Source organism: Peromyscus maniculatus, chromosome 7 (assembly GCF_049852395.1).
Source record: "Peromyscus maniculatus bairdii isolate BWxNUB_F1_BW_parent chromosome 7, HU_Pman_BW_mat_3.1, whole genome shotgun sequence".
In the NCBI taxonomy this organism is placed as follows: Eukaryota; Metazoa; Chordata; class Mammalia; order Rodentia; family Cricetidae; genus Peromyscus; species Peromyscus maniculatus.
In genome coordinates, this window is record NC_134858.1 from 108,513,334 (window position 1) to 108,532,412 (window position 19,079).

The following is a 19,079-nucleotide window of genomic DNA, read 5'->3' on the forward strand; positions in this document are numbered from 1 at the left end:
AGTGGTATTTGCTCTGCCCATGACCTTGGGTTATAGGGCCCGAAGGAGGTAGTGCCTTTGTTAGTGACTCTTAAAAGGAGCAGGGAGAAGGGTGGGCCCTATAGTTCAAGGTCATGGGCAGAGCAAACACCACTACAGCCAGGGATATAGTGCAGCTGAAAGAAGGTGGAGGCTGGGTTGGAATGGGTTTACTGCACACTGCCTGTCTTTCAGAAGCTCTTTCTTCTATTACAGCACTTGAGGGTTTAGTATGGAAGACACTAGTTTTTTCAAATATTTCTTTTCTTTCTTTTTTGAGACAGAGTTTCTCTGTAGTTTTGGAGCCTGTCCTAGAACTCACTCTGTAGACCAGGCTGGCCTCAAACTCACAGAGATCCACCAGCCTCTCTTGAGTGCTGGGACTAAACATGTGTGGCACCACTGCCCGCTCAAATATTTCTAAAAGCAACTACAGAGTAATAGAGCATAAATGTCTAAAACAACCAGGTGTGCCCAGCTTGCTCCCTGCGGGCCAAATGTATTCTGGGATGGCTATAGATTCAGACCAACAATACACAATCATAAGCTTATTTGAAATATGGGAGGTTTTTTTTTTTTTTTGCACATTTTTAAACTCAATTTGGGCAGTTCTCAAGAATGAGCTTTGTAGTTGTCAATGTCTGTCGTGATGTCAAAGTTTGTACATGCCAAAATGGAATCTATAGGGCAGATTTTATTTTTAGAAGATGTTAAACGTATGCTGTTGATAAATATTGTGAAACTGGTCTTCTGTGTTCACTAGGCTTTACACACATACACACACACACACACACACACACACCACACACACACACACACACACACCACACACATACCACACACACACACATACCACACAAACTATATTAACTACATGAATTATATATGAGGTGTGTGTGTGTGTGTGTGTGTGTGTGTGTGTGTGTGTGTGTATTTGAGTATGTGTGTGTACGTGTGTGTACCTATGCTTGTATGAGCTCAGAGGCCAGAGGAGTATGTTGTGTGTCCTGCCCAATCACTCTTTCCCTTATTCTGATAACTGTACATGTTAAATAGTTAATATAGTTAATTATATATTGGGAATTATGGGGGTCCAGCCCCTCGATAGTCCCCTCCCAGGGTCCGGGAAGAATCTACAACGAGCTGATAATTAATCTTTGAAGAAAAGATGAATCTATGTACACAAAACTCCTTAGTTCATACACTTTATTATTCTGTGATAGTTCTCTCTCTACACAGCTTCTATTCTGCTCTCATGTCTAGCCCCTTTCTTGCTTAATTTCTCTCTATATTTATTTACTGTCCCATCTAGGTTCTATCTTAATTCCTTCATCTAGTTCTGTCTCTTCTAGGTTCTCATCCATCTAGCTCTTCCCCTATCAGCTCCTCTCCCGTTTCCTTCTCTCTCATCTGGCTCTTCCTCATCTTGTTCTTCCCCATCTGGCTCTTCCTCATCTTTCATCTTGTTCCTCTAGTCCTCTCTTCTAGCCTTTCAATCTAGTTCTTCCCCATCTCAGTTTGTTCCTCTCAAGTTCTTACCCATCTAGTTCTTCCATTCTCTTTTCTCTTCTCCGTCCCGTACCCTGGAAGTCCCGGTATATAAAGGGAGGGTCCGAGCTAAATTGTATAAAGCTATTATTTAACTTCCACCTGACCTAGGCGGTGTCTCCTTGTGGAATTTAAATCAGGAGACTTGCACATGGGCTGTTATCATTGTTAGTCCTCAGAAGTTGGGCGCCCACCTGGGCGGTGTTTCCTGTAGTCCTTGAAAGTGGCTAAGGGAGATATCTGATTGCAGAGAAAGCCTTTCCTGAGGTTGTTCTCCAAATACCTGGAATGTGTATGTCCAGAGAGTGATCAGTCCACACTGTTAGCCCTTCTTAGGGAAAAGTCAATTGGGAAAACTATGAAGGCACACATGATTTTCCTAACAGAATACAGCTGACACATAACAAGCCAAATAACACCGAAAACTCCTTGGGATTTGGCTTCCTCTGGAGGAATTCCCTGATTCCCCCAGGTAGTGACTTTGCCATAACCAGCTGAGTTCTTATGATATATTCCTGTGGCCTGCAGCAATTATATTTGGAGACAGGCTCTTGCTACGTTGTCAAGGCTGACCTTGAACTTGTGGTACTTGTGCCTCATCCTCCCAAACAGATGGACTTCCAGGTCTGCACCACCAGGCCTGGCTAGGACTGTGCACACACCTTAAAATCCAACACTCGTTAACCATAAAGGTTTGGAGGTCTGTACAGACAGACAGGAAGTGACAGAGCTGGGCAGGAAGAGGAAGTGATGTAGCTGGACAGAGAGAGCAAATGAGATGGCAGAACAGAAAGGCATATGGGCGTGGGTATACCGGAAGTAAGGGGTCTCTTTGGAAGCTGAGGTGTTGGTGAGGTGAGGTTGGCTTGTGGCTTTTCCTATTCCTCTGATCTCTCAGGTTCTAACCCCAATATTTCGCTCCAGGTTTTTTATTTAATAAGACCATTTAACAATTCGTCTATAAATCACCACTGGCTTCTGCAGAAATGGCCCCATGCTCTCACATGCCTTTTATATTTTGAATAAATCCTTGGTCTGTCGGGCCTCGGTGACCCACTGAGGAACTGCCTCTGACTAACGCTGCTCATTCTGTTTCAGGAGCTGCCTGATTCGCTGAGAGAGCAGACACATCTCAAAGAATGGCACATTCACAGCACCCTGATTCAGACCATTCCTGCATACATCGAGCTGTTTCAAGCGATGAGAATTCTGGATTTGCCGAAAAACCAAATCACGAGTCTTCCAGCTGAAATTGGTAGGTTCCTGGCAGGACTCTTCAGCCCCTGTGTGGTGAGCAGGCAGGTGTAGGGCAGGTGGCACAGTGCGAACATCCCATGTCCTCCTCCTCCTGCCCCTGGATGTCCTCGGCTACTTCCCCGTTCCCAGAGCCACGGTTCAGTGTCCCCTTTGGGACAGGAAATCTGCCTGCAAGACTTAGCATCGATAGAAATTTCACAGTTGCTCAGAAACCTGAAGTCATGTGAGTGGGCAACACTTTAAGAATTTTCTGAGCCAGGAAGCGGTGGCACATACTTTTAATCCCAGCACTCAGGAGGCAGAGGAAGGCGGATCTCTGTGATTTCAAGGCCAGCCTGGTCTACAAAGGGAGTTCCAGGACAGCTAGAGCTATTACACAGAGAAACCCTGTATCAAAAAACAAAAAAACAAAAACAAAAAAAATTTTTTTTTTGTTGTCGTTGCTGGGTGTGGTGGTGCACTTCTTTAACCCCAGCACTTGAGCTACAGAGGAGTAAAGACACGTTAATAACAAGATTGTTGTCAGGTTAGAATAAAATATATTGAGAAGTTTAGCTTAGCTTCTGTTGTTTGGATTGACCAACATTTAATAATTCTTGGTCATTTCATTGTCTGGTTGCATCATCTTAAAATGAAGATGACAATGATTACCGATGTCTTTCTTTCTCTTGGGGTCTGAGGAACTAGCACGCATGTGTCCAACTTGTGGCCTCTGGGCTACACCAGGCCCAGGGAAGCTATGAATGTGGCCCAACACAGAATCAGAAACTTACTTAAAACACTATGAGATTTCGTTGCTTAACTTCAGTGCTTGAATCTTGAACTTTGCAGATGACAATGCTGTGTCACAATGTCAAAAGTCTGACCATGCCTGGTACAGGCTGAATAGGGTGCCACTCTCACATGTCCTGGGACACTGGATGGGAACAGTTATTGGACAGTTTGTCAGAGGCCTTGTCTGGCCTGTTACTTTGTTACACCTAGTGTGGCAAGACTGCAAGGTACTCTGGTAAGATGGGTCAACAGGTAAAGGTGCTTGCCCCCAAGACTGGCAGCTGACTTCAGTCTGCAGTACCTGTTACGATATACTGCACAGTGGACCCTGAGGGTATCCTGCCTGTGCAGGGAAACATGCCGGCATGCTGGGCAGATGCAGTGGTGGGCTGGCGGATGACCCATGCCATGTGGGCATGGTGGCGGGACAGAGGTAGACAGTCATTTACCATCCAGACGCTGCATCTGCACAGAAATGGTTTATTATAATAGAGAGATGAAGAGAAAGATAGTAAAGAGGAAGAGAAGAGAGAGAAAAAGAGGGAGAGCGAGAAAGAGAGAGGAAGGGGAGGTCAAGGGTGCATACCTCATGGGAGGAAAGGCAGAAGAGAGAGAGCAAGGGGAGGGGTTTATCCTTAAAATGAGCCTTTTACGTCAGGATGCAGGGTGGCTCCAAGGGGCAGGTCAGAATATTAACACTGGTTTCCAAGGATTGAGTCAGAAAGTCAGAATATTAACATTCCTCCGTTTGGATTATTATAAAAAGGTGAGTTATTGATAGTAAGTTGGGGAACAAGGGCGCTGAATTCCTGAGACTGCTTCAAGCTGACAAGGGGTGAAGTGGGGAGGGAGAAGCCGGGAGTCACACAGGGCAGGAGGGGTGAGTGAAGAAGCACAGTTGGCTGGCATCGTGGAAGTCTCAGGCGTCTGTTCCTTGAGGTCGCTAGGAGAAAAAATGATTATCATTGGCCTTATGAGCGGGGCTCATGGGAAGAGTGATAACTGCCAGAGAGAACGGAACAGAGGAGCGCCTTGGTTCTACAGAGGAGGCAAGGGTAAGTGAGTGAGACATGAGAGCGAATGGACATGCCCTTTACTGGGACATCTTGGAAAGCCAGGTTCCGGTTGCTGGGCAGGTGCCCGCCTGAGCCTGGAGAGGGGGTACCAGCAGTGAATTGAGGGATGATGTGTTCTTTAGGAGTACAGGAGCCATCACATCTGCCATTTCTCTGGAGATGGGTGCATCCATCCCAGTTGGCATCCTCGGAGTTGGTGCCAGCTGGTGCAGGGGCTGGCATATCTGGGGAGCCCCTTGGCCCAGGAAGGAGGAGGGAAACTGCAAAAGGGTTAAAAATCCATTTAAGGACTCTTAAGAACTCTTTGTAGTCAATGTTGTATCAGTTTATCAAGGCTGCATTTATTAGTATTAAAACTTTGAACCTCTGGAGTTATATCTGAAACCAGTCTATCCTATACCATGAAGTCTGTGAATGAGGCATGCCTGTCTGTAATTGGAGAGCATATATATATATATATATATATATATATATATATATATATATAAATATACACATATATATACATGGATATATATACGGATATAAATCTTGGGATTGGGGCTATTAAACTGATACACCCTTGTCATCACACATCATCAGATCTGAAAAGGATAAATTTAAGAAGCGAGGCAGCTTTCCAGCTACCTAGGCAGCAATCCCAAGTCTCTCCATGGTTGTTGGGGGACAGAAGCCCCAAGGGCAGCACTTGTTCAGCTGATAGGCCAGGAGATCTAACAGATTTTTTTCTGTGGAGTAGAAATTTGGGGAGGTCATTCTACCTGTCTTGGCAGAGAGGACAACCGATCCCTGTTGCTCCTCTTATTCACAGTCTGGACAGGATTTCAGCTTTTCTCTGTGTGGCCAACCTTGCCATGAGTTTCCGGGTAGAAGTTCTTCTGTGGCCGTCCGTCTTCTTGGAGGAGATAGAGGATGCTGCCCAGAGCTGACATGTCTCTCTGTCATCAAAGGCTTTTATGTTAAATGCCGTATTCTCAGATCTCTACAGGTGTTTGAGGACCGGGGAACAAAATCTGTTAGGTGTATAACCTAGATGCTGCATCCATGTGGAAATGGTTTATTATAATATAGAGACAGGAGACAGAAAGATAGGAAGGAGAGAGAGGAAAAGAAGAGGAGAGAGGGAAAGCAGAGGTGTGTGGACCTCATGGCGGGGAAGAAAAAGAGTGGAAGAGAGAGAGCAAGGGGAGGGGTTTTTCCTTAAAATGAGGCTTTTACGTCAGGACGCAGGGCAGGGCCAAGGGGCGGGTCAGAATACTAACACTGGTTTCCAAGGGGCAGGTCAGAGTATTAACAGTACCCACGTGGTGGAAGGAGAGAACTGACTTCTGCAAGTTGTCCTCTGGCTTCCACATACCTGCTGATCCTCCTGCCTCAGCCTCCTAAGTACTGAGATTGCAGGCATACACCGCCACACCTGAGTTAGGCGCTGGTGTTTAAAAACTCCCTACAAAGCCTGAAAGTAGTGGCGCACGCCTTTAAACCCTGCACTCGGGAGGCAGTGGCAGGCATATCTCTGTGAGTTTGAGGCCAGCCTGGTCTACAGAGTGAGTTCTAGGACAGCCAGGGCTACACAGAGAAACCTTGTCTCACAAAACCAAACAAACACCCAATTCTCTACCAGACTCCCATGTGCAGGCAGCACTGATGGGCTCGGACAAAGGAGTGCAGGAGGAGAAGAGAGCCCAGTCCAGGGCATCTTGGGAGGCCCCTGTGTGACTTGGGGCAATCACTCAGACAGCCCGTTTTCCTATTTCCTTGTCTGTAGCATGGAGATCATCGTGTCCTTGATTCACTTGGTTGTTGTAAGGCTGGTAGAGTGTATTGACCGTCTCACTTAGAAAGTGGAGGAGATGTGAGGATTGAGTGACTTCTGCAGAAGTAAACTGTCAGTTTTGGTTTACTAATTTAAAATTAGCTTAAGAATGGTAAAGTATCCGATTCCTTAGGATGTGTGTGATGGGATTTTTTGAGTATTATTATGTATTTATTATTGTACTAGTTTCTAGGTTGCAGCCAGTTGTATATATTGTCAAGCAAGAATCAGAACTAAGGGACTGGAAGATGACTCAGCAGCTAATGCTCACTGCTCTTGCAGGGGCCCCAGGTTCAATTCCCAGCACCCACATGGCAGCTCACAACTGCCTGTAACTCCAGTTCCAGTGGGGATATCTGGTGTGTTCTGACTACAGAGGTTCCCTGCACGCATGTGCTACACACACACACACACACACACACACACACACACACACACACACATATATATATATATACAAGTAAAATAAATATTAAAAAAGAATCAGACAGGGCTGGAGAGATGGCTCAGAGGTTAAGAGCACTGGCTGCTCTTCCAGAGGTCCTGGGTTCAATTCTCAGCACCCACATGGTGACTCACAACCATCTGTAACAGGATCTGATGCCCTCTTCTAGCATAAAGGCATATGTTTAGAACAAGCACTCGTGTACATAAAATAAATAAATACATCTTTTAAAAAAAAAGAATCAGAGCTAGAATACAGTATTTCTCAGTCATTTCGATAATTTCCCGTTCTCCTGGATGTGTTCCCATCCTACTTGAGAAAGTCACTTCTAATACTCTTTGAGAAGCATGACATATCAAGTTGGAAGAATGCAGATATAAAAGATGAATGGTGTATTACACGAGGTCTGCAAACAGTTCCCCTCAGTCGTTTATCATGCGTGTAGAACGTTGTGCATCTCTCTGTATCTAGCTCATGCCCTCTTAGAACCCTCCAGCAAGCACCAGCAGGTAGTTTCTGCTGTCCTTGGAGCTGCTCCAACCTTCACAGTCAGGGCCTGTGATTCAACTCCTTCCAGGGTTTGCGCACTGTGGATGCCTGGACACAGAAGACAATCCCCTGTACAGACTCTGTGGTGACTGGGTCCGAAAGATTCCTACAGCCTCTTGTATTGCCTGTTGGTGGTGCTGTTTGGGAGATGTGGAACCATTAGGAAGTGGAGCCTTGCCGGGGGGCGGGGGGGGGGGGGAGTATGTCAGTGGGGATGGGCTTTGAGGGTCTGTAGCCTGCTCTACTTTCTCTGCTTCCTGCAGTGGACGGACATGGACATGCGGTTAGTCAACTTCCTGCTTCTGCTCCTGTGCCATGCCTTTTCTGCCATTATGGACTCTCCTTTTGGAATCATAAACCAAGATCATTTTTTCCTCTTTCAATTTTTAAACATTTTATTTTTGTATATTGGTGTTTTCCCTGTGTATGTAACGGTGTACCATGTGCATGAAGAGGCCAGAAGAGGGTGTTGGATCCCCTGGAAATGGAGTTACAGTTTGTTATTAGCTGCCCTGTGCATGCTGGGAGTTGAACCTAGGTCTTTTGGAAGAGCAGTCAGTGCTTTTCATTACTGAGCAGTCTCTGCAGCCCTGAACTATCCTCTCTCTCTCTCTCTCTCTCTCTCTCTCTCTCTCTCTCTCTCTCTCTCTCTCTCTCTAAGATTTGTTTATTGCTGGGTGGCCGTGGTGCACACCTTTAATTCCAGCACTTGGGAGGCAGAGCCAGGCAGATTTCTGTGAGTTCGAGGCCAACCTGGGCTACAGAGTGAGTTCCAGGACAGGCACCAAAAACTACGCACAGAAACCCTGTCTCAAAAAACAAACAAACAAACAAACAAAAAACATAAAAAGATTTATTTATTATGTATACAGTGTTCTGTCTGCATGTGTCTCTGCAGGCCAGAAGAAGGCACCAGATCTCATTACAGGTGGTTGTGAGCCACCATGTGGGTGCTGGGAATTGAACCCAGGTCCTCTGGAAGAGCAGTCAGTGCTCATAATCACTGAGCAGTCCCTGCAGCCCTGAACTATCTTCTCTAAGTTGCTTTCGGTCATGTTTTTTATTAGAGCAACAGAAAAGCAGGCAATACACATGCTAACTACAGTGTCACGAGGGAGAAAACAACTGGAGAATCGAAACCAACCAACAAAAGCCACGAAACAGCAGCAGCACCAAGAGTGAGATGCTCTAACTGAAGACTGACATGCACACAGTGAACAGACATTTAATAGAGAATGCTCGAAATACAAGCACAAAATTATGTCTTCACCGCCAACCCCCTTTCTCCCTTTGAATTGCTTTTTGAGACAGGGCCCTTGATGTAGAACTGTGTGACCTTTCTGCTTGTGTGTTTCAAGTGCTGGAATGCAGGCACTCACTGCCATCTCTGGGGTCCCTGTCATTAGGTGAACAGTTCATCCCTGAGATTTGTTTCTGTTCTGTTTGTTTTGTTTTGTTTTTGAGAGAGTCTCACTGTGTAGACCTGGCTAGCCTGGAACTCACAGAGATCTGTAGGCAGAAGTTTCTCCCCCACCTGCTTGTTCCCAAATACCCAGCAGCTGCTTCCTAAATAATTGACTTGGAGGCTTAATATTACCTATAGATAGATGTTCAGCTGGTAGCTCAGGCTTATTATTAACCAGCTCTTATACTTGAATTAACCCATAATTCTTATCTATGTTTAGTCACATGGCTTGGTACCTTATCTCAGTAAGGCATTCTTATCTTGCTCCCTCTGCATCTGACTCCTGACTCTGCCCTTTCTCTTCCCAGAATTCTCCTAGTCTGGTTGCCCCACCTATACTTCCTGCCTGGCTACTGGCCAATCAGCATTTTATTAAGCCAGTTGGAGTGACAAATCTTTACAGTGTACAAGAGCATTATCCCACAGCAGAGATCTGCCTTTCTCTGCCTTCTGAGCACTGAAATTAAAGGCCTGTGCAATGTACCTAGCTTGTTTCTGTTCTTAAAAGGCTTTGAAGGACCTACCCAATGGAGGTTGACTTTTTGTGTTGCCAGGTCGCTTAAAGAACCTGAAAGAACTCAATGTGAGTTTTAACCATCTGAAGAGTATTCCCCCTGAGCTGGGAGACTGTGAGAATCTGGAGAAACTAGACTGCTCTGGGAACCTGGACCTGATGGAGCTCCCCTTTGAAGTAAGACACACATCTCTGCTCTGTGACTTACTTTTTTAAACTTATGACATGGATTGTTTTAGACCTCAAGAAAAATTTACTAAAACCTCTAGGTTGTTTCTTTTTTCTCTTTTTAATTGCTAGGTTGTTCTCAGGCTTTACATGAAAATATAAGAGTTGCTAAACAAGGGGCTGGAGAGATGGCTCAGAGGTTAAGAGCACTGACTGCCCTTCCAGAGGTTCTGAGTTCAATTCCCAGCAACCACATGGTGGCTCACAACCATCTGTAGTGAGATCTGGTGCCCTCTTCTGTATACATAATAAATAAATAAATCTTTAAAAAAAAAAAAAAAAAAGAGTTGCCAAACAAGTTTGAAATAGGACAAAACTAGGAAACTTAGATTATGCAATTTCAAAACATACTGTAAAATTATAGCATTTATTTACATAAAGACAGACATACGGAAAAATAGGACAGAATTGAGATTTCAGAGATATCCATAATATATGCATATATTTACATTATATATTATAATTTTATTGTGAGATCGTATTGCTATGTAGTCCTAGCTGGCCTGAAACTTGCTCTGTACTGGGTTGGCCCTGAACTCACACAGATCTGCTGTCTCTGCCTCATGAGTGCTGGGATTAAAGGTGTGTAACACCATGCCCAGTGATATTGTATTTACAATCAACTGATTTTTCAACAAAATCACCATGGAAATTCAATAGAAAAAGGACAATCAATTCAGTAGAATGTTTTGGGAAAATTAAAATCCTTGTCTAACTCCATACATATTATGACATAAATGAAGAATTTGAAAAACACCCTAGATGAAAGAAACCAGATTTAAAAGAGTATTACATAGCCGGGCGGTGGTGGCGCACGCCTTTAATCCCAGCACTCGGGAGGCAGAGCCAGGCGGATCTCTGTGAGTTCGAGGCCAGCCTGGGCTACCAAGTGAGTTCCAGGTAAGGCGCAAAGCTACACAGAGAAACCCTGTCTCGAAAAACCAAAAAAAAAAAAAAAAAAAAAAAAAAAAAAAAAAAAGAGTATTACATGAAATTTCCAGGAAGAAAAATGTGTAGAGAGACAAAGTAGATTTGAGTTATGGTTCACTGTACATCCATGATAGGGATGTTTTGTGACATGCAAACTCTACCTTGTTGAAATTTGGGGTATTAAAAGGATTTGCCCAAGTGCAAATGACTGACAGCACCTTGGACTGGGGTGTGAAGGGGTGATGAGCAGACAAAGATGACCTAGCTTACCTCCACTCTGAACACCTGAGTGAAGCTGGACTTTCTGGACTGGGGGGATTGGAGCATGTACAGATCTGAGTAGTGGAGAGTGGGTCCTGACTGAGCCCCATGGCCAAGCACATTCAAGGTGAGATGAGTGTTATCATCCACTATTACCAGACACTGCCTCTCATTTGCTGTGGAACAATCCTTTTCTATAGTATAACTATGTATTACTCTCATTTGCTAATAAAAAACTGATTGGCCAATAGCTGGTTTTTTATTTTTATTTATTTTTTTATTTATACATACGTTCATGGATGCTTTGAAGAAGAAATATTATTCTAAATGCTATAAATTGAACTTAATTCCCATTTCACAAGGCGTATTAGTTGCCTGTCTTGATGCCAGTATACAGCTGCTGACAAGAGCAGCTCCTGGAGTGTGGCTCACACTCCCAGGGGACCGTCCATCACGGCAGGGAAGTCATGGCCGCAGGAGCTTGAGGTAGCCATTCACACTGCGTAGTAAGAAGCCAAGAGTGATGCACGCTGGTGCTGAGCTTGCTTTTCCCTTTTGCGCAGCCTAGGACCCCAGCCTGGGAAATGGTGCCACCCACAGTTAAGGTGGGTCTTCCAAACTGACTGAATCTACACAGTCCCTCCCAGACTTGCCCAGAGACTTGTTTCCATGGTGATTCTCAATCCTGTCAAATTAACGATCAAGATTAGCCGTCACAGAGGATAACTAGAATATTCTCTTATTCCTTTCTAGTTGAGTAACTTGAAGCAAGTGACGTTTGTTGATATCTCAGCAAACAAGTTCTCCAGTGTCCCGATCTGTGTCCTGCGGATGTGCCGTCTACAGTGGTTGGATATCAGCAGCAATAATCTGAGTGACCTGCCACAAGACATAGACAGGTAGCTACTTGCATCCTAAGGTGAGGTATATGAGCTAATTGCTAACACATTAAGACTGCTAACACTTTAGATGTGCTGCACATAAATATTCTTTGAAACCAACTAATTTTCCGGAGTTTGGCTCTAGGAAATGATAGAATAAGACAATTTCTGTTGTGTATAACACATACATGTATGTATGCATTTGAACACGTCTGCTTTGGTTTTTTATTTATTTATCTATTTATTTTTTATGTAATGACAGATTCTTTGTAGCCCTGGCTGTGCTTGAACCTACTATATAGACCAGGTTGACCTTGAACTCACAGATCTGCTTGCCTTTGTCTTCAAGTGCTGGGATTAAAAGTATCCAACACCACACCTGGATTTTTTTTGTCAGGCTGGTGGCAGGCGCCCTTACCTGCTGAGCCACCTCACTGCATCTTCCTTTTCTCCCTTTCTTTGAGACAGAGTCTTGCAAAGTAGCCCAGGTTAGCCTTAAACTCATGTACATATGCCACCACAGACAGCTTAGAAGAGATTTTTACTTTATCTATCTATCTATCTATCTATCTATCTATCTATCTATCCATCCATCCATCCATCCATCCATCCATCCATCCATCCATCCATCTATCTATCTATTTATTTATTACTTTTGAGATAAGGCTTTGCTCTGTAGCCTGGAAAGGCCCAGAACCCACAATGCTCCTGACTCAGCTTCCTGAGTGCAAAGATCACTGATGTGAGCTCTTGACTAGGCTTCAGTCTTTCATGGAATAACATTGCGAGTTTTACTCCACAGGAATGGAAAAGAAAATTTATTATGTGTAGAGAAGCATCACTCTGCTTAGAACAGTACCAGGGAGGGGAATTTTTATTACTTTTCATTTATTAATTTAAGGTATATAATCTTTAAACAGAATTGACATGTTAGTTATGTTGCTAAATTGTATCCACGAAGCTATTTCCTTTTTAAAAACAATTACTGCCAGGCAGTGGTCACACGTACCTTTAATCCCAGCACTTGAGAGGTGGATCTCTGTGAGTTCCAGGCCAGCCTGGTCAACAAAGCAAGTTCCAGGACAGCTGGGACTGTTACATAGAGAAACCCTGTCTTCAAAAAAAAAATGTTATATAAAAACAATTACTGGGCTGGAGAGATGGCTCAGAGGTTAAGAGCACTGGCTGCTCTTCTAGAGGTCCTGAGTTTGAATCCCAGCAACCACATGGTGGCTCACAATCATCTGTAATAAGATCTGGTGCCCTCTTGTGGTGGTCAGGGATACATGCAGACAGAACACTGTATACACAATAAATAAATAAATCTTAAAAAAACCAAACCAAAACAAAAAACTAATTACTATGTGTCGGGGAGATGGCTCAGTGGGGGAGTGTCTGCTGTGCCAGCCCGAGGGCCTAAGCTGGACCCCTAATAATAATAGTCCTGTAATAGTTTGTGTGGCTGCTCCCAGCTGTAACCCTAGTGCAAAGACAGGTGGGTCCCTGGAGTTTGTGGCGGCCAGTCTAGCCAATTGGTAATCACCAGGTTCAGTGAGGGATCCTGCCTCAAAAGACAAGGTGGAGGGCTGGTGAGATGGCCCAGTGGTTAAGACTGAGTACTGCTCTCAGAGGTCCAGAGTTCAGTTCCCAGAACCCACATCAGATGGCTCACAACCACCTGTAACTCCAGTTCCTGGGGATCTGACTCAACAGGCACTCGCACGCATGTGTACATATTCACACAGAGATACACATAAGTATACATAATTTATAAAAATTAAAAGATAAAGTGAAGGGTCTGGGGAGGTAGCTTCACTATTAGGAGCACTGAGTAGCCAGGTGTGGTGGCGCATACTTTTAGCCCCAGCCCTCAGGAGACAGGCAGGCAGATTTCTGTGAGTTCAAGACTAGTCTGATCTACATTTAGAGTTCCAGGACAGCCAGGATTACATAAGAGACCTGGTTTCAAAACACGAACACAAAGCAGAAAAGAGCACGTAACTGCTCTTTCCGAGGCCCCGGTTCAGTTCCCAGCACCCACTCTGCAAAGTTCCCAACTGCCTGTAACTGCAGCTCCAGAGCATACAGCACTCCGACCTCTGCGGGCACCTGCACTCATGTACACATAATTAAAGAAATAATTCTTAGAAAATAAGGTGGAAGTGTTCTTTATTTACCGGGGCGAGAAAACAAGGTACAACGGAACCCACTGTAAGAGTTTTTATTAGGGAAGGGAAGGGTGGAGGTGGGTAGGCCTACCGAAAAGAACAGTGCAGGGGGTAGAGTCTGCTTTTATAGGTCACCTCACGCATGCGTATGTGGGCTTATGTAGCTACATCACGCATGCGCATAGATTACGTGATCACTGCGTGCAGATTACATAGGACATAAGGCCCTGGAGTGACTAAGCATTTTGCCTGACTGCTGGCAGTGGGTCATGTGACTCCAGAAGTGGCTAGGAATAACAGGAACCCTCAGTGATGACCTTTGACCTCCATATGCTTATGTGAATGTGCCCCTTCATGTGTGTGTGTGCGTACACAGAAATAAAAATAAAATTAATTTAAAATGTAACCAGTTCTTTAAAAAATAATTATTGCACTGAAACATGTAACGTGAGATAGATTGATTCAGTCATTCATGCCACTGATATTATTAGGCTTCTTATGCTGGGCCTGGAGAGTGGGCTGGGCTTAATGAACGACATATAACCTGTGTACCCTTGGAGTCTACACCTCCCCGCCCCACACCCCGAGACAGGGCTTCTGTGTAGCCCTGGCTGTCCTAGAACTAGTTCTGTAGAGCAGGCTGGCCTTGAACTCACAGAGATCCTCCTACTTCCGCCTCCCAAATGCTGGGACTCTACCACTGCCTGGTAGAGTCTACACTCTTATTTACAGGGAAGTATAAAAAAACTGTTATGATTCACAGACCGGCCTTGGTTTAGGCCTTAGCATGACATTTCTCAGGTGACATTTCTCTACTCTTGGTCCCTGTGATGAATGAATGCCTTCCTGGGCTAAGGAGACCAAGTAGGACTTGTTTGTGTTTGAAATGACAGGACTTTTTGAGAAATTTGTGGCATTACATGAGACTTTGTAATGAAAAAAATAATCTGGAGGGAGGGTCTAAATGCAGGAGACACTTAGAGGAGTCTGCTGATTTCTGAGGCCCAGTGGGCCGTGTTCTGTATTGTTGCTGAACCTGTCTTCAGTGGGTGATTTAGTCAGTAAAGTAAAATCTTCATGGTTATATGCATAATTTAAAAAGTGTCATAACTCTGTCGAAATGTGAAGAGAAAGCTTGTGGTTGCACACATGTTTTGGAGGGATGAGCCGAGCAGGCTTTCCCGGCCGGAGCACCGTAGATCCCTGTAGTTCCCTGTGGAGCCTGTCCTGAGCCCTGGCTTCTCCTCCACAGGCTGGAAGAGCTGCAGGGCTTCCTCCTGTATAAAAACAAGCTGACCTACCTTCCTCAAGCCATGCTCAACCTCAAAAAGCTCACCTTGCTGGTTGTCAGTGGGGACCACCTGGTGGAGCTCCCGACCGCTCTCTGCGATGCCTCCACACCTTTAAAGTGAGTACGTGGGAAGGGGAGGGCTCCCAGGACAGCACCCTTGACGCCCCTGATCAGGGGCTCCTCAAACACTGAGAATCTGACCCGACTCCACTTTCTACAGGAATCGGGAGGGGGTTGTTCGTTTTTCACATGCCCTGAGTAGTGCACATCATTGAATTTCTGCAGCTACAAAAACTACTTGGCAACGGACAGCATGAGGTGGGGACCCAGGCTTGGGTGCTCATCTGTCTCTCAGCTGCCACATCCCTGCTGCCCTGGATAGGCCAGATACTGCTGCTCAAGGAATCCTCTCTGCTTGCCTCATCTTTCTGATTTCCCTCAGTGAACTCCAAAACAGAGACAACCATCCATGGAAAGGCGATATGGGCTCCAGTCTGGGGTGAAGTCTTGTTCACTCCCAAGCAGATAGAAAGATGACGAGGCAAGAGACCGTGCCCTCGGAAACTTTTGTATGCATCTTCATTTATCATTACGAGGAGACCAAAACCAAAATGGTGTGTTGTGAGCAAGATAAAGGAAAAACAGGATTCTGATTGGCTGGCTCAGGTCTTTTAATTTCTATTGGACAGGGTCTTATGTGCCTCAGCCACTATGAAGTTGAGGCTGACCTTGAACTTCTTATTCTCCTGCTTCCACCTCCTGAGAATTGGGATTGCAGGCGTGCACAGGTTATGTGCTGCTAGGGATGAAAACCGGGGTTTGTGCAGCTAAGGAGGCACTGTGCCAACTGAGCTCCACCCCCGGGTTATTGATTAAAGAAAAATAATGATAGGCTGCGTGTGGCTCAGTGCTGGAATGGAAAAAGGAAAGAATGAACAAATAGGCCAATTAAAGAAACCACTGCTTCAGAAAAAAGTCTTCACACTCTTTAAATGTTGATAAAAAAGAAATCAAAGTGATTATATATATATATGTGTGTGTGTGTGTGTGTGTGTGTGTGATATCTATTTTTCTTCCTTCCTTCCTTCCTTCTTTCCTTCCTTCCTTCTTTCCTTCCTTCCTTCCTTCTTCCTTCCTTCCTCTCTCCCTCCCACCCTCCCTCCCTCTCTCCCTCCCTTCCTTTCTTCTTTCCTTTCTTTTTTTTGAGACAGGGCCTCTCTCCATAGCCCTGGCTGTCCTAGAACTCACCATGTAAACCAGGCTGGCCTCAAACTCTCAGACATCTACCTGCTTCTGCCTCCTATATTCTTTTTTTTTTTTTAAATGTATTTATTTTATTTTATGTGTATGAGTGTTTTGCTTGCCTGCATGCATGCATGACACCCTCATTGATCAGAAGAAGGCTTGGATCCCCTGTAACTGGAGTTACAGATGGTTGTGAGCCAGCATGTAGGTGCTGGGAATCGAACCCTGGTCCTCTGGAAGAACAGTCAGTGCTTTTGACTGCTGAGACATCTCTCCAACACACTGAAGAGGAGTTTTGCAATTGAACATTCACAGTAAACATGTGCTGCTTCCCATACTTTCCCCAACAGATTTGTAAGCCTTATGGACAATCCTATTGATAAGACCCAATGTCAAGACAGCGATGAAATAATAGAAAGTGAACAGGACCGTCAGCATTTTGACAAAGAGTTTATGAAAGCATACATTGAAGATCTTAAAGAAAGAGGTGAGTTGGGAATATTTAAAACCATCTAAAATGTATTATATAAACTCCACCTGTTCATGAAATACATACATCAACGTAAGTCAAATTGACAAAAAACATTATTTGTGACTATTTGTGAAGCAATAATGCATTTCCTTAGGACATGAGTTTTTTTCCTCTCATTTTTCTTAGTTCTTTGGGAATTTCATAGAATGTGTTTTGTTCATATTCACACACACACACACACACACACACACACACACACACACACACACCCCGCTTCACTCCTGGTCCACTCAGCTTCCCTACCCAGTTTAGTTTTTCTCTGTCAGAAAACCACTCAGTCATAGCTGTTGCCCATATACTCCGGGCTGTGTGGCCGACTCAGCAGGAGCTGCACCCTTAGCAGAACCGACCCCCCTTTCCCAGCAGCTCCCAGTTTCCCCTTAGCCAGGCGTGGGCCTGCGTGCCCGCCTCCTGTGTCCATGCTGGGATTTTGTCTGCCTTGATCTTGCACAGGTCTCCTGCATGAAACATGGGATTTTCCTAGACTATTTCATGCTTGCTACATGTATCAACTGTATGACAGAGCACAGAGGCTGAGAAACACACAATTAAACCATGAAGGCTGTATTACTATGTAACCTTTAAATTACAAAAAAATACTACTTTGTGTGTGTGTGTGTGTGTGTGTGTGTGTGTGTGTGTGTGTGTGTCCTTGATGTGGGGCAGGGCTTGTGTGCTTAGGTGTGCATGTGGAGGTCAGGGGACAGCCTTATGGAGTCTATTCTCTCCTGCCTCTGTGTGTTTCAGGAATCAGACTCAGACCACCTCAGCTGCATAGTGGAATACTTTTATCCACTGAGCCATCCTGCCTCCTAGTAAATGATCTTTAAATTAATTACGTTGACAAAATAATATTCTAAGTTAATATGATGATAAGATTCCATTTCAAAAATTGATTTAAAAATTTGAAAACGGGGACTGGAGAGATGGCTCAGAGATTAAGAGCACTGGCTACCCTTTCAGAGGTCCTGAGTTCAATTCCCAGCAACCACATGGTGGCTCATAGCCATCTGTAGTGAGATCTGGTGCCCTCTTCTGGTGTGCAGGTATACATGTAGGCAGACCACTGTATATATAATAAATAAATGTTTAAAAAAAAATTTTGAAAACGTCAACTCATCCAAACCAAATACCTGTATAAATGTCACAAATAAAGGAGAACACAGTTGGCCAACCAGGGGTTGGTTCACTTAGGTTTGTTTTCCCACAGAATGTTGGTATCCTGAGGAATGTAGGAGGTTGGATAATTCAGGAAAGGCTGGGAAGGGTTTTGTTTCTTGGGTTCAAACTCAAGGTCTTGTGTGATAGACAAGTTCTCTACCACTGTGCTCTACCCACAGCCCCCAACTTGACTACTTCTTATGGTTGGCATAGGCCATCTGTAGATGCAGCTTGGCTGTAAAGGGACAGACTGGACCCTAAACACTTGGAGGAGCAAGGCTAAGCTTATTTAGCAAGAGCATGCTTGGTTTAGAAATATCCCTGATCAGGCTGGAGGGATGGCTCAGTGGTTAAGAGCCCTGGCTGCTCTTCCAGAGGACCCAGGTTCAATTCCAGCACCTATGTGGCAGCTCACAACTGTCTGTAACTTCAGTTCCAGGGAATCTGACACCTTCACACCAATGCACATAAAATAAATTTAAATAAATTATTTGAAAAAAGAAAGAAAGAAAGCAATAGCCCCGGTCTCTTATAAACCATATTGTTGCCCACCTGCTGTCTTCAGCCCCGTGTCCTTTACCATTGATCTCATCAGCTTTATTATTATATGGTCATACAGTTCCCAGAGCTTAGAGGGAGCTGTGTGAGATGGTTGGAAAGATTGCAAAAGAAAGAGTGTTAGCATCTTAGATCTAAATGCTTCTAAACTTGGCTACCCACTGGTGATGCCTCATACACTCTCTATACTTAAAATATGAAGCGTTAATACTTTGTGTACTGATGCAAGCCACTACATTATGGTTATATTTCATAATAAGACTGAATTAATAAGGGGCTGGAGATACGGGTCAGGGGTTAAGAGCACTGGCTGCTCTTCTAGAGGACCCTGGTTTATTTCCCAGCACCACATGGCAGCTCAC

General features: G+C 44.6%; 1 protein-coding gene across 2 annotated transcripts in view; it reads left to right on the forward strand.

Annotated features, from left to right (window-relative positions):
* Positions 1–19,079, forward strand: part of Lrrc2 (leucine rich repeat containing 2) — a 34,583-nt gene that overhangs the window by 13,608 nt on the left and 1,896 nt on the right. For both annotated transcript variants that reach the window (XM_076577178.1, XM_006975518.4), the window contains exons 4-8: positions 2,665–2,821; positions 9,503–9,639; positions 11,635–11,780; positions 15,183–15,338; positions 16,817–16,953. In XM_076577178.1, coding sequence (XP_076433293.1) covers positions 2,665–2,821; positions 9,503–9,639; positions 11,635–11,780; positions 15,183–15,338; positions 16,817–16,953 — 733 coding nt within the window. The remainder of the gene's footprint in view (positions 1–2,664; positions 2,822–9,502; positions 9,640–11,634; positions 11,781–15,182; positions 15,339–16,816; positions 16,954–19,079) is intronic.